This window comes from Cibotium barometz, chromosome 38 (genome assembly GCF_041138505.1).
Source record: "Cibotium barometz isolate CiBa-2024 chromosome 38, ASM4113850v1, whole genome shotgun sequence".
NCBI lineage: Eukaryota > Viridiplantae > Streptophyta > Polypodiopsida > Cyatheales > Cibotiaceae > Cibotium > Cibotium barometz.
The window spans coordinates 4,613,120-4,628,306 of record NC_141083.1 but is presented as its reverse complement, the minus strand read 5'-3'; the positions used below and the strand labels follow the sequence as shown (position 1 = coordinate 4,628,306).

At 44.0% G+C, this 15,187-nt stretch overlaps 1 protein-coding gene across 1 annotated transcript; it reads left to right on the top strand.

Moving 5' to 3' along the window:
• The first annotated feature begins 296 nt into the window (after window positions 1–296).
• On the top strand, window positions 297–7,197 carry LOC147616265 (uncharacterized). Its single transcript, XM_086777024.1, has 5 exons — window positions 297–961; window positions 1,115–1,184; window positions 1,282–1,394; window positions 1,500–2,658; window positions 6,768–7,197. The coding sequence occupies exons 1-5, from the start codon at window positions 814–816 to the stop codon at window positions 7,195–7,197; spliced, it is 1,920 nt and encodes a 639-aa protein (XP_086633150.1). The 5' UTR covers window positions 297–813.
• Window positions 7,198–15,187: the final 7,990 nt, after the last annotated feature.

Below are 15,187 nucleotides of genomic sequence, written 5' to 3'. Positions count from 1 at the left end.
GAGCAACAGAAGATGCAGGTAGTAAACCATAATAAGCCTAGGCCCTAGGCTATATACCTAGAGCTGATCCGTGGACGGTGGTAGTGCGGCGTCCTGAATCCTCACATCGCCAGGTACCTAAGCTTAGCGCAGGCTAGGTAGTAGAGCTAGTGCTGCGCAGCATCTTTGGCTTGCAACAACGTATACGTTATTACTATTGTTATAGCGCGCTGCTTCCTTTTTCTCTCTCTACTTGCCTCCCCCTGAGTCCGGACTCCCCTTGCTTTCTTCCTCTTCAGAAAAACCACTCCGCACACTCTGCAGTAGCGTGCATTGTAATGCATGACCTGCAAATTTTGCCCTCCTCATGTGTGTGCACGGTGCACCTCCGTGGCTTAATTGCCTTCTCGTGTGAGCTGTATTGTCTGTTGACCAGCTATCGTTGTAAGCAATTAATTGCAGTCATATAAACTAAGCATGCTTAAACAAACATCATTTACAGGCCAGTCAGAACCATTTTTCAATTTCTAAAACGTATTAAAACTCAATGTAGCTTCAGCTACGCGTTGTCTATGAGCCAATGAAGGATTTGACTGTCGGGATAGGACTGTAATGTAGCTTCTCGACTTCGCCTTGAAGGCTGGAGCCTTATAACAATTTTGTAAGAGAAGAGAAGAGAACTCGATGGCCGGTAATCCCCTGCTAACGGTCAAGCCTAGCTTAATATAAAGGTTTAGTGAGGCTAGCCTTTGCGCCTTGCTCTGAGAAGAGAGATAGAGAGCGCTGGGTGGCCGAGTGCTTGACTCTTTTGGTTTGCCAAGGATTATCTTAATCATGGAGCCTGTCTCTAGTCTCCCCACCAACTTAGCAAGGCGGAAGGTGCATGTTGTGTATTATCTTAACAGAGGAGGAGGGCACTTAGACCACCCCCACTTGATTGAAGGCTTGCTTCAACCTCCCCAAGATGATCTTCGTCTCAAAGGTGAAGAGATCAAAGAGCAACGTCGATGAATTTTAGCTGCAAATTAAGCTCCTTCGTCGATGTTAATTCCGGCTGCTTCTCTTTTATGAGGCTAAACCAGTTCTACTCATATTGTTTTCTCATTGTTTTGTAACTAATTGTGTATGCATGTAGACGTCAAGAATTGGCTAGCTGTGCTGCGAGGGAAAGGCATGCCGGATTCCTTCTCGTGGTCCTACAAGAGGTGAACTGGCGTAATGCTACTTAATGCATCGACACAACATAGGCTCCATCAAAAGCGTTAATGCGTGTATAAGTTTGCTAATCTGGATGATCTGCAGGAGCTACAAAGGTGGCTACATTTGGCAAGACTTATCAAACGACGACCTCATTCATCCTTTGCAAAAGAACGAGTATGTGCTAATGGGATATGAAACCCGAACAAGCCGTCAAGGTACCTTATTCCAATGTTTTCCTAATTACTCCACTAATCGAACTATAAACCATCAGCATTTGCATCTTAATGCTTGTTTTAATTGAATGGACCGCGTCTCTCTAGGGGCAGATGCATGCAAGTGTGGGCTCTCTAAAGTACAGAGCAACTTAGGCAAAAGACAATCATCCAAGGAGGATTCGAAGATACTGCAAGAGGAGGTTATGGAGTACAATAGCCCTTCCAAGGCTTCTCCAAAGAAGGCAGGGCTAGGGGAGGCTATTAAGGCGGACGAGGAAAGCATGGTATCATTACAGACTTTCCCAGACTGCGAGCTGGATTCCGGGCTGGCTTCTGATGGGATACACTCTCCGTCCAAGCCAGTGGTGTCGATGATGAGCAGGCCTGCTTTAGAGCAGAGAAGTGAGCTGGCGCAGAAGGAGGTGAGAGTGTTCAAGGCGATGGAAGCAGAGCAGACAACAGACGCAGCCACACAGACAGGTGAGAGCAAGAGGTGCTCCGCTGAAGAGGTTCTGCCTTTCCCTGTGCAGCTCTCGTCTCTCTTGGGCGATGCAAAGAGGCCATCATCATCACCATTCGCAGATTACAACAGGACTGGCATCAGTAGTTGTGTCGAGATGATTAAGGGGAGTAGGCCAGCAGGTGCTCAGGACTACTCTCATAATGTTGGCAGTGCAGTTTCTATCAAGAGTGAGATGTTCTTCTCTCCCTCTTCTGTGCATTCCACGGTGCAGGAGACGGCTAGCCCAGGCTCCGCCAGGTCCTTGAGAAGCATCAACTCAACCAATTCTACACGTTTCAGCAATCAATTAGATCAGTACCATCCTACAAAAGCAAAGCCATGCTTAAGCTCGCAGCTAGTTAAACAGCTTCTTTCTTGTGGGACTGTAGACATCAATGAGTCTAGCATCTTGAACTTGAAGTGCTTCAGCCTTCAACCGCCTCCATCTCTTGCAACTGGGAATACGCAAAATCATCCTGATCAACGTCAGCGTGCAATATCCTCCCATGTTCTTCATGTTGCAGATCATGGGCATGACCCTTCCCCACCGACCGGCAAGTCATGGCTCTGCCGTCCCTGCGGTCACTCTTGCTTCACGCCTGATTGCAACCGTTCAATCTCTGCCCTCTCCAGGGAGGGCTCTCTCAACGATGCGGCGATGGCAAGTAGCCCGGACTCTCTCGCCTCCAGGAGAAGCTCATCCTTCCTGCACATCTCACCCCCAGTCATCAACCTTAATTGCTCCTCGAGCCCCAAGACAAGGTAAGACCTCAATGATCACTTGTACAATTCAATTCATGGGTTACCATGACTGTACTGTCTCTACGAATTGAGTGTTTATATGCATGTTAGCCTTCAAGTCGACTTTTTGGATGACTTCATAATTATGCATGTGTATACGTAAGATTGGGTAAATGGTTACTTATAAGGGTCTTTACAGACTCATCCCCGCCGATCGAAAAGGTGCCATTTCTGATAGAATTGGCCGATGGGGAAGAATGGCTTAGTGTGGGCGAGGGATTGCTCACCCAACAAAAAGCTGTCATTTCTGACAGAATCAAAATCACGGAAGTGGGATTTTCCCGTCCGGCATAGCAGGGCAGTCGGTAAAGACGTACCCCTTAAGACCCCTTGGACTGTGGACTCTTTCAAAATCTGTAGACTCGCCGAAAGAAGGGCTAGAGGGAAGAGATTGCATCTTATCAATGCTTTCTTAAGCTTTGGGTTGGATGGAAGTTGAGTCATGCAACATTACCACTCAGCATGGAGCAAAACCATCATGGCTAACGCACCAGTGGCTGTATTTTGGGGCCAAAATGCCCAAAACGAGCATGATACCCGTTAAAAAAAGGAACATTGAAACTCTTGCATGAAATTGATAGGGTCAACGTGAGGTTCTTCTTCACTACTACTTTAAAGTGCCATACAACTAGATTTTGATTTTGCTGCGTTGCATTTGTGACCCTTCTGCAGGATATTGCCAGTCAAGATCTTTGCCGCATTGCTTGGGCTGCATATTCTTTTTTTAAAAAAAAATTTAATGCAAGGAGTTTTATTAGTATCAATAAGATACAGCACCCAAGGGTTACATCTTCAGTTTACTTAGCTTCTTACCAAGAAGTTTAGCAGTGACTGATCTTATCTTAGTACCCTTATCTGTGGCTAGCTTGCAAGCTTCTAAAAGGAGCGCTTTCACAAATGGTCTTGAGCTAGAAATGATCCTACCAAGGCCTTGATGGGCTCTTGCATTCCTGTTTTCCCATATGGCATTCAGGACACAACTTCTAATGACGTGCCACAGCGTATACATTGTTGGGTTCATCCTTCCTTTACACCCAAGAAGTGCTTGCTTCCAATTCAGGTTGTCCACAACTCCACACTCATATAGCATTTGCTTGACCTTTGACCAAAGAGGGTGGACCTCCTTGCACTCCCACAATGCATGCTTGAGAGTTTCCTTTTGGCATTTGCATAGTGGACACCATGGAATACCATCCTTCCATTTACTTGTGACTTCTCTAACTTGCAGTTTCAGGTGAAGAATTCTCCATAATAGCAGGTCCAGTCTGCCTGAACCTGTGGATTTCCATGTAGCCTTGGTTCTCTTCCTGCAATATTGTGCTGTCAACTTGCATCCTGCCTTGTCCCATTTCTCTACCAAAGATTCTATCCATTTGTCAGTGTGCTTTACTCTTCTAATCTTCTTGTCAAGCCTCAGTTGATCTCCCACTCTTTTATTGTCTGCTCAGTTGTGCAAAAGGAAGCTGTGGGCCAGTTGTCCTTGATGTTACTCATTATGTGCAGCATATGTAACTGCTCCCTGCTACTTAAAAGGTTCCACTTGTCAGGCTGGATTGACCATTGCTGTGCTTGCTTATCCCATATGTCTTTGAATCTGGCAATGCCCTTAGCCTCTATATTCTTAGCCAATTTGCTGCTCAACCATAAAGCTGGTTTATCATCCTTCATGGCAGCTTTGCTTAGCCATACACTTTGCTCAAGGGAGGAGTCTGCCATGTTCCCTCCCCTCCAGTCAGCTTGTGCTAGAGTTTCCTTCCAGCTAGAGACCAAATGTTGCAGATATGTGGACCCTTTGATCTTAATAGCACCAGGGTACATAAGCTTGTCCACCCATTGTGTCTGTGGCCATCTGTAGCCTTCCACTTTTGCTTCAGCAATCTTCCATTTAGCAATGCTTGCCCAAGGCTGATTTGTCTCCAGCTTCCCTACACATTTGTCCAGTAGTTGCTTAGCTTTACTAATGCTGGGGATGCCCCAACCTCCATCTTCTCTGCTAGTGCACACTTGCTCCCAAGATATCTACAAAGGTCCATGTTTTCTTATCAGCAAAGGTCCACAGAAAAGTCCTGAAAATTCTGGACATCTTGTCCCAACCTGCATTGGAGAACTTTATCATTGAAGCAATATAGACTGGGAGGGCTAACAGGATATGCCTCAGGACAATCATTCTGCCTGCCAGACTTAGCGTTAAGTGGGCCCTTGATTGCACCTTCTGATTGATTCTCTTCTGCAGCCATTCAAAGCATTGGTGGGGGGTCAAACCAAGCCCCACTGGACAGCCTAGGTATCGGATGATTGTGCCTGGGCCCAAGTCTTTCAGCTTGAATTCAGCAAGACAGTCAGCATTCCCTACATATTTCAGCTTAAGACATTCGGTTTTTTGAGGGGCTATTTTGGATCCTGATACTCTGCAGAACTGATTGTAAACCTCCGTCAGGTGTGTTAGGCTCTCCTTTTCACACCTTACTAAGTTGCACTTATCATCTGCAAATAGCTGACAAGCAAAAAACTTCCCTTGGGGTAATGGGAGTGGTTTCAGTGAACCTTCTTCTGGATGAGAAAATCTACATTCCTCAAAAGAGGGTCAGTAGCCAGAGCAAAGAGGAGTGGTGCTAGGGGGCACCCTTGCCTCACTGATCTTCTCAAGGCAAACTTACTGGACACATATCCATTAACTTGTACAGTAGCATAGGCATTGCAGAAGAGAGTGTTGACCATATTGACAAAGAATGCACCCAGGCCCATTTTCTCAAGTACACCCAGCAAAAACTCCCATCCAACCCTAGCATAAGCTTTCTCCAGGTCCATGTTGACCATAACATATTCATCTTCCTGCTCAGAAGCCCAATCTATGGCTGTGATCATCACATTGAAGATGGCTTCATGGATGCTCCTTCCATGGACAAAGCCATACTGCATGCAACACAAGTATGCAAGACCCCCACCTGCTACATCTGTTGCGCACATTGGAAGAATATGCTAAAAGAGTGGAAACAAGGAAGGCAGAGGCAGCAAGGGTCCAAACTGGGCTTTACTGGCTGAGGGTTGGTGACACCCCCAGTAAGGTGTTCTTCAAGCTAAAAAGGATGCAGATTATATAACTGCAAACAAATGTCCAGATGGTTATAGAGTCACTGAAGATGAGGAGGAAATAAAGCAGCTGTTTGCTGACAGCCATTCAAGTATTGTGGGTACCCCACTGGACACCTCAGGGGACTACCAAGTGAAGCTGCAGCAATTCTTGGAACCAGTTGAAGATGCAATTACTGATGAGAAGAGACACCTATTGGGAAGACCCTTCTGAACCTATGAGGTTGAATATGTCATTAAATCACTTAAAACAGAAAAGGCCCCAGGCCCGGATGGGCTGCAGGCAGAGGTTTTGCAAGAGCTTGTTCCTTATGCAATGGATGACATATGTGCCCTCCTCAATGCTTGTAGACAGGATGGTTACATGCCAGAAAAACTCAATACAGGTCTAATTAAACTCATTCCAAAGAACAGGGATAGATTAGAAACCAAGAATTACAGACCCCTCACAATGTTGAACACAATCACAATCTACAAGGTCATGGCCAAGGCCAAGGCCTTTTGGCAAGCAGAATTAAGTCACTGATTAGCCAGAGAGTCCACCCCAGGCTGCATATTCTTATTTGCATAAAATCATAGCTCTTGGATGTAGTCCAATGAGCAGAATATTCAAGTGATAGCTGTCCCTTGCTCATGTCCAGATCATTGGGAGTTCATTCACTACATGAAAACTGTATGCAATGTATGCATCATGTGCAGTCAAGAGATACTTTGAAAACCTAGTTTCTCTGAATTAATTTCATCATTGAATGTATATCTTTCATATAAATTTCACGGTAATTAAAAAAAAAAAACGTGTTTCTCCACCAACGCCCTCACAAACAGAGGTCGAGCTTGCGACCCAGGTTTTTTTTTTAATAAATCGACCTTTACTGTCTAATTAAAAAACGTAATATTTTTGTTAACCTGACTCCCGAATGTTAGGTTGGCTATGTGATATTGATTCACTGACATTGATGGATTGATTCATTGTGTTGTAGGAGCATCGGACACGCAATTAATAATGCTACCAAAAGATCTCTACAAATGGGCCTGAATAATTTTCAAGCAACTATAGACCCATTGATAACCCGAAGCCTGTCCGGTGGCTATCGAGACTTCAGCAGCGTTCGGATTCAAGCGAAGGATAATACCACAGGCGCAGGAGCAACGCACAGGTCGCAGGATTATCCTTGTAAAAAGAGCATAGACATGGTAACGCTTGATGCGCTAATCATCAGCAAAAGGGGTGCATTCAAGCGGGCTGCCAGCTCACGAAATGGATCAGTGTGTAGCTACTCAAGTGATTCCAATTATGCATCAGAAGACCAGCGTGTGATTTGCCAAGATATAACTAGCCCGCGGCCAAATTTGTACGAGCTTGTCTGCAAGAGCGGGTCCAAGAGAGAGCCCAAGGTCCCTATTTCTTAGTGTAGATGGCACCTTGACTGCAGGAATTTTCAGCGATAAACAAATGTGTTAAAGCCAGGATGGACAGGATTTCCATCAATCGAACCACATAAACTTGCTCAATAACTCTCGAAATGGGTGCACGAGGCTGTGTGTGAATTTTACACCAGAAGCGCGAAATCGTCACAAATCAACGTTTAATAGTACCATGTTTTAATGTAAATAGTACAGGGCGGACAGGTAGCAGGCCCACAGGCCGGCCATAGCTAAGAGCGAAGAAACCTGGACCTTTGTTGACTGCAGTGATCTGCGTGGTATGCTGTGAAATTGAATAAATAATCGGCAAGGGATGTGTGCAGTGCAGATGAATGATTATTGATCTCTCTCTCTCTCTCTCTCTCTCTCTCTCTCTCTCTCTCGACTCTAGAGTGCTGCTATGTGTAGTGTATAAGACTCTAGCTGTCAGTGGCATAATTGTGCCTGTCTGACAGACTGCTTTCTAGAGCTTGGCAGCAACTCCAAACACCCGAATCCCGATCCTTTTCCGTCAACGTCACAGACATTAAGAACTAATAAAAGGCTACCTCGACTTTTGAGAATTGTAGCTTTGAATGCATTTGCGGCATCTGTGCCATTCATGATTCTATCACTATGAATTCAGTCATATTTCATGATTTCATGTATGCGTACATCGAATGATTAATCGAGTCCCAGGTGCGGCATGCGTCCAGACTACCTTGTCTGCAACAAAGTTTCTGCTGGCATCCTCAGCCAACGAGTTTTGCGTTGCGTAAGGCAAGGCAATTGGTCTGCCCTACGAGGTAGAAGAAACGGCATATAGACAAACAAGAGATAGTTCAGCAATGGCATAGGGTGCAGGAGAGGGACCCCATGAATCTCCTAGAAAAAGTAGAGTACTTTCTGAAATTTGGGGGGAAACGCTCGTGGATGGGGAGCTTCCCCCGGCATCTCCATATTGGAGTTGCAAACCTAAACCTTCCTGAATTCCAACCCCACCTTAGAGACTTGAAATTCGTGACCTTGCGCGACCAAGGTCTTAGTGGCATACAACTTTCGTGCTATTGGATTTGACATGCATCTTTAACATTCCACTAATCTAGGTGAATTAAAACAAATGATGGATTGAAAAGCTATTATAATTGGAACTTGATCAAGAAAAGCTTCACAATGGCACACTAATTAAGACAAACACCCATAAAATATCTCATTGGAGTCCTTTTCCTTTTAGGTCGTTTGACGGAGAGAGTGGGAACGTGGTCAATACTCGCTCGTGCATGTGTAGTGGGACACGGTGATGTGGTACGTCGTGCATGTAAAGCTCGTCACCTTAGCGAAGGAGGAAATCCATAGCTGGGGCAATTGGTACCTGCACGAAAGCGGTGCAATGAAACGCTCTCACGAAGCGCAGGGAAAAAGTGCGGATAGATAGAGAAGGTATCTTGATTGAGTAGTGGGTAGGATGGGCCCTAGCATCTTTGTCCGACTAGTCATCTGTGATGAAGGTATGTACAAGAGTACCTCGTTGAGTTGATTAAAAGGTAGGTAAACCTGTTCTCAATTTGCAGTGTTATTCTATTTTGCTCGGGTAAACCTTCTTCCAAGTTAGAGTTAGGAAGATAGCTTCAAGAAGATATTTTTCATGAAAATCTGTTATCTCAGATGTTCTATCTTGCAAAGGGCTTGTTTAATGTGCTGTTTTTAAGGGGACAGATTTTTTATGGGCTCAAAGCTTGTGCATGTTGTACCTTTTGACCCTTTGCTTGATGTAAATAGAACTCTTAAAGATTCTTGTCCGGTGTGGGTTGAATTGGTTGGTCCCCCCTCCTTGGCTCCGGCTGGCGCTTGGGGATTTAGCCAAATCCTTGGGTCTTACTTTGTACATCCCGAAAGAAGAAGATTCTGGTTGGCATGCAAACAAAGTCTGTGTATCTTGGAACATTAGTATTAAGACCTAGTACTATGGAGGTTGATCTGGGAGAACTTGGAAAATTAGTTTTGGCGTTAAAATTTAGCCCTTCCTAGTGCTTGTTTTACGTGTAGGGCCTTTGGTCATATAGCCAAATCATGTGGGAATGGGCTTCAGGAGAGAACCTTCAGTAAGATGGTAAAAAGGTTAGGGATTTAGAGAGAGAAATAAAGGAAGATAATGTAGAAACTGCTGATAACCAGAAAAAGAAAGATAAGGGGAAAGGTCTGTCAGACCCCCAGGGTGAAAAGATGCAGGGGAGAAGAGAGCTTGAGCTCTTGCAAGCACACACACACTCACAAAACCCTAAAAGAGAACACACAAGGTAAGAGACTAAAAATCTTCTTCTTCTTCTTCACACACTCAACACACCATATACAAAGATAAGAGTACACACAATATGAAAAGGTACTCAACCAAATACATACTTGGGTTCTTTACAGTATGAACCCAACTAAATGAGCTGGCGCTATAACTATGCCAGTCTCTAGAATGGCTGTCACACAGCTTGTCATCCCACTGGCCGCATATCACCGATGATCCCACCAACCATGCCAGTGGTGTAAGTGTGGGGCCTATCTCCCAGGCGGGTCATCCTTGTCCACCGTCTCACTAGATGAGCTCGATATCTCAACACTCCCCCTCGAGCTCAACTCCATCTCATGTACACCAAGCGAAGCCCTGAATCTGCGGAGCTTCTCTGTACCCAATGCTTTGGTGAAGATGTCAGTGACCTAATCCTGTGTGCTAACATAAACAAGGTCAACGTCTCCTGCCAAAACCTTCTCTCTGACAAAATGGTAGTGGACCTCTATATGCTTCGTGTGAGCATGAAAAACTGGGTTCCTGGCCAGCTGTATACTGCTAATGTTGTCACAGAAAATGACAACTTGTCTGCAAAGTAGCTTTCTCAACCAAGTTACCTCACATGCTGCCATAGCAGCACCTCTGTACTCAGCCTCTGTAATGGATAGAGCAACCGTAGGCTGCTTCTTGCTGCTCCAAGTCACAGCAGCACTCCCCAAAGAAAACATGAAGCCACTAGTAGATCTTCTATCTAAGATACTACCAGTCCAATCAGCATCTGTGTACCCATGGACACGTATCTCTATCCCAGTTTCATAAAATAGTCCATAATGTAAAGTAGACCTCACATACCTCAGTATGCGTCTCAATGCATCCAAATGCGGCTTCCGAGGAACCTGCATAAATTGACTCACCAACCCAAGATCAAGCTTCCTACTATGCGTCTATACATAGTAGGATCCTCCAAAATCTCTCCTGAATCTGCACTCAACTTGTCATTATGATCCAATGGCACTGAGATAGGCTTACAGCCTGTCATACCATACTTGGACAACATGTCCAAGCCATACTGTCTCTGTAGTAATCCAATACTATGTGTGGTGACCTAATCACCTCAATGCCCAAGAAATATCTGAGCTCCCCCAGATCCTTCATCTCAAACTTCTGTCTAAGCAAGATCTTTACATCAAAGATCTCTGCATCATGGTCCCCCGTAATGATCAGGTCATCTACATAGATGACAACAAGCACAACCCCTCTATCATTGTGTCTCACATATAGTGAGAAATATGCATTGGCTACATGAAAGCCAATAGTGACAAGATATTCAGAAATCTTGTCAGACCATGCTCTTGGTACTTGTTTTAAGCCATACAAGGCTTTCTTCAACCTGTAAACATGCTCGGGGTGACTCACATCCTCATAACCAAGTGGCTGCAACATATACACCTCTTCTTGCAAATCCCCATGCAAGAATGCATTCTTTACATCCATCTGATGTAGAGACCATTGCTTTGACGTAGCCACTGCTATCACAACTCTCACTGTTGTCATCTTGGCAACTGGACTGAAAGTTTTCTCATAATCAATGCCATATGTCTGCGCATATCCTTTGGCTACCAATCTAGCCTTGTACCTGCTTATGCTTCCATCACTGTCTTGTATCCAATGGCTTTCTTGCCTTCAGGCAATTGCACTAAATCCCAAGTCTCATTTCCATATAGTGCATCCATCTCCTCATCCATAGCTTTCTCCCAACACACATTTCCAACAGCCTCATCAATGCATGTGGGCCCTACAACCTGTACAACTTTTGCCATGTATGCATAGTGATGTGCCACATAACAATCATAGGTAAACCTTTGCACATGATTATTCACTCTCCATCCGAAATCTTCGCAGCTTTACATTCATGGCTTCCATAGCCTTCTTTACACCAGGTGTTCTCATAGCTGGTATCCCAAGATCCTCATCAAGGCTCATCTCTGAGCCACTAGACTCTCCATCAACACATGAGAATGCCCTGCAGAAATGTCAGGCATACTAAGGGGCTCAATCACTTTCTCTTTGCCTTTATGTGATGTACTAATCACATTTGCAGGACTGGTATTATGACGCAACCTGCCGCTCCATGGTCTATCAACTGAACCATTAGATGATGAGGACTCTCTTGGTCCACTCAAAGACTGTAATTGCTGACTTGCATTCTGTGCAACCACATTTTCACACATCATTCCCAACAGCTTCTTTTTCAGTAGCATACCAACTGCTCATCTCATCAAAAACAACATCCCTGCTTACCCTCAACTCACGTGTAGTAGCAGGGTTATAACACCTGTATTTCTTTTGCTCAAGGGAATACCCAATAAACACACATTTTTCAGCTTTTAGATCCAGCTTAGTTCTCACAGCTCATCTGGCACATGCACATATGCAATGCATCCAAAGACTTTCAGATGAGACAAATCTAGTTTTCTACCAATAAACCTCTCCTCTGGAGTTACATCATGTATGGCTGCAGTTGGAGTCCTGTTCATGATGTAAACTGCTGTAAAAACAACCTCAGCCTAATAGCTATGCGGCATATTCTTCTCTCCCATCAATGCTCGCGCAATCTCAGCAATGTGCCTGTTTTTCCGCTTAGCAACTCCATTTTGCTGCGGAGTGTATCTGCATGTAAACTGTCTCTGAACACCATTCTTCTGCAAAAATTCAGAGAACTCATTGGAGAAGTACTCTTCTCCTCCATCTGACCTTAGGCACTTTACATGTTTCCATGTTTGCTTTTCAACCATAACTCTGAATATATGAAAATGAGTAAACACCTCACTCTTCTTTTTCATGAAGTATACCCACACTTTCCTTGTGTGGTCATCAATAAATGTCACATAATACCTGCAGCCTCCCATAGACATGGTCTTCGTAGGATGAATGCACAACATCTAGTGCATTTTTGCTCACATTTCTGTCACGTGGAAATACATGCTTTGTTTTCTTTCCAAATTGACATGCTTCACATATTTTCTGCATACCTTCAACTTTAAACTTTGGTAGCCCTGTCACAATTCTTTTAGTCTGCATAGACTTCATTCTCTGCACATTCACATGTCCAATTCTTTTATGCCAAATGTCTGTGTCTACAACAATTCCTGAACCATTTACAAACATCGCAGCACACTCACTTCAGGCATGTTTACATTCAATGTAAACATTCTGTCCACTCTGTTGCCTTTTGCAACCAACCTGTACTTGTCTTCAAAGTCTTCAACATAACAACCATAAGGGTTAAACTGAACTTGCAAACCTTGCAAACCCTGCTCAATTATCTGGCCAACTGAAACCAGATTCTTTGTTATGTTCGGAACATGAAGTACATCTGCAAGGTACTTCACTTTGCCATCCTGCATAGACAATGGCACATCTCCAACATGGGCAATTGGATGAGCAGTGTCATCCCCTGTTTCCACAAAACCTGGTCTTTCAAGGTTTTTCATCTCCTTGAACCACTCCCCATGACTTGTCATGTGGTTCGAAGCACCTGAATCAACGTACCATACATCATCTTTATGTGCTGCTTCAACATTTTCAGACATGGCATTAACAACATACTGCATAACAAACAACCTTTCATTATCCTCATTGTTTCTGCTCGAGGATGCATAGTTGTTTTGCTACAATTTTTCATTTTGCATATCAGCCTACTTCTTATAACAGTCTGTCTGCATATGTCCAGGCTTACCACAATAAAATCATCCACGTATATCATTATACTGCCTTTGCCAATTTCCACGACCTCTTTGACTCCCCCTACCTCTGAATTGGCCTCTTCCACCTGCGTGTTGTTGTTGTGAATTCTGGGGCTGTTTATTGCTGCTGCTACTGGCCATAATTCTGATTACCTGTTCAGCATCTCCTTGGCCGTGTCCACGGCCTCCTCTACCTCGTCCTTGTTGAAATTAGAGCAATGTGATGAGCTATGGTGGATCAAATACTAGAATCGACATCATTCACAAAGTGATTAGTAAATAATTAAGATGTAATTAGTGAGCAATTAACAAATAGCTTAATGTAGGCATGGATAATCAAAAACCATCAAATTCTCATTAGGCCAATGCCTTAATAAAGGGGGAGGCTTCTATTTAAAGAAGAAAGTGAGCTTCTAACCAAGCAAACTGATTCTAGAATTTTCCAGATCAGTTTGGTCAATTTTTGACCATTTTTAGGTCAGTTTAGCTTACTTTTGGAACTAGACTTGAATTAGGAGAGAGGAGAGATGAAATATCTCAAATTTTGATAATTTTAAACTCCACCACACATGTGAAGTAGGCGCCTCATTCACAAGGGGGGAATCCCTATTGTGAGGTGTCAAAATTCCATTTTTTTAGTAATTCCTTTGGTCCTTAGTCCACTCTTCATCTTATGTGAGTATTTACTCATTTTTGGGGGGGATTTTCTTTATTTCTTCTATTTATCTTCTTCACACATTTGGATGAATCTGATTGGCCCCTTAAGACCTTAATTTAAATTTTTTTGAAAATCTGGACCCCTAGGGTAAGGCCTCTTGAACAGATTATACTTGATTTCTAACATCCAAGCATAAAATCCCACTGATTTTTCCTTGATTCACTCCACCTCTCCCAGAATATCTCCACCTCTTTTGCTTGATTCTCTCCATCTCTTCACTTTTCCTAGAATATCTCCACACTTCCTAAATCTTCTCATGCTATCCTTTATTCTCTCCCAGTAGATTCTTCTCACCTTTTCACAGGTTCTTTCACATTTACACATCCTCTTTTACAGCCTCTAACCAAGGGCTTGTTCCCGCACACACCCTATTCACTTGTATATTTCAACACCTCCCCTCAAGTGAATACTCTCTAGCACACGTGGACCCTATACCAAGTTTTCCTCTTACTTGATAGCCCGCGACCAGTGCCTCAAGTCCCTAAACTCATAGTCCTTGACACTATCTCTCTCTCTATGTGTCCAAGGCTACTACAAGTGCCCGCGACCTTGACTAAAGTGCTCACACATATATCTATCTACCACGTGGCCTACATCATCGGTGGCTCAGAGGTGGTTTTACTTTGTTTGGGTAGGTTACATTGGGTTGTGGGGTCTCTCTCTCTCTCTCTCTCTCTCTCTCTCTCTCTCTCTCTCTCAGAAAAGATGATCCGACTCCACTTCCTTTGGAGCCTCCATGAAGTTTGCCGCCGATGTCGTTCCTTCTCCACTGGGTTTGCTGTAGCAGTCTCTTGCCATGTGCCTTGGCTTTCCACAGTTGTGGCCAAGTGAAGGTCCTTCCTCCTACTCTGCCTCTTCCTTGTCCTCGTCCTCGAGAGAATCCTCCTCAGGTGAAGAATGCTTTTTCTTCTCCTGCTATTGAGTCGAGCCATTTCTTCTCTTTGCCTCTGCTCTCTTGCTCTAGTAGAGCTGCTTCTATCTCGTGTAGCTTCAATTCAGGTACATTCTTTAGTGTTGCTACAATATTTTCATATTCACCTTTGTCCACACTCTTCAGAAGCACTGCTAGTGCCTCGTCATCTGCCTTTTTGCCCAGCTGCCAGCTGTTGCTTAATGCTTTTATATTTGTTCAAGTGTGTGATTAAAGGTTCACTTTCCTTCATGTCCAATTTGTAGAATCGCATTAACAAATTTATCTTTGAATTTTTAGCTTGTGTGCCAAATAATTTATTGAGTTCATCCCATGCATCTTTT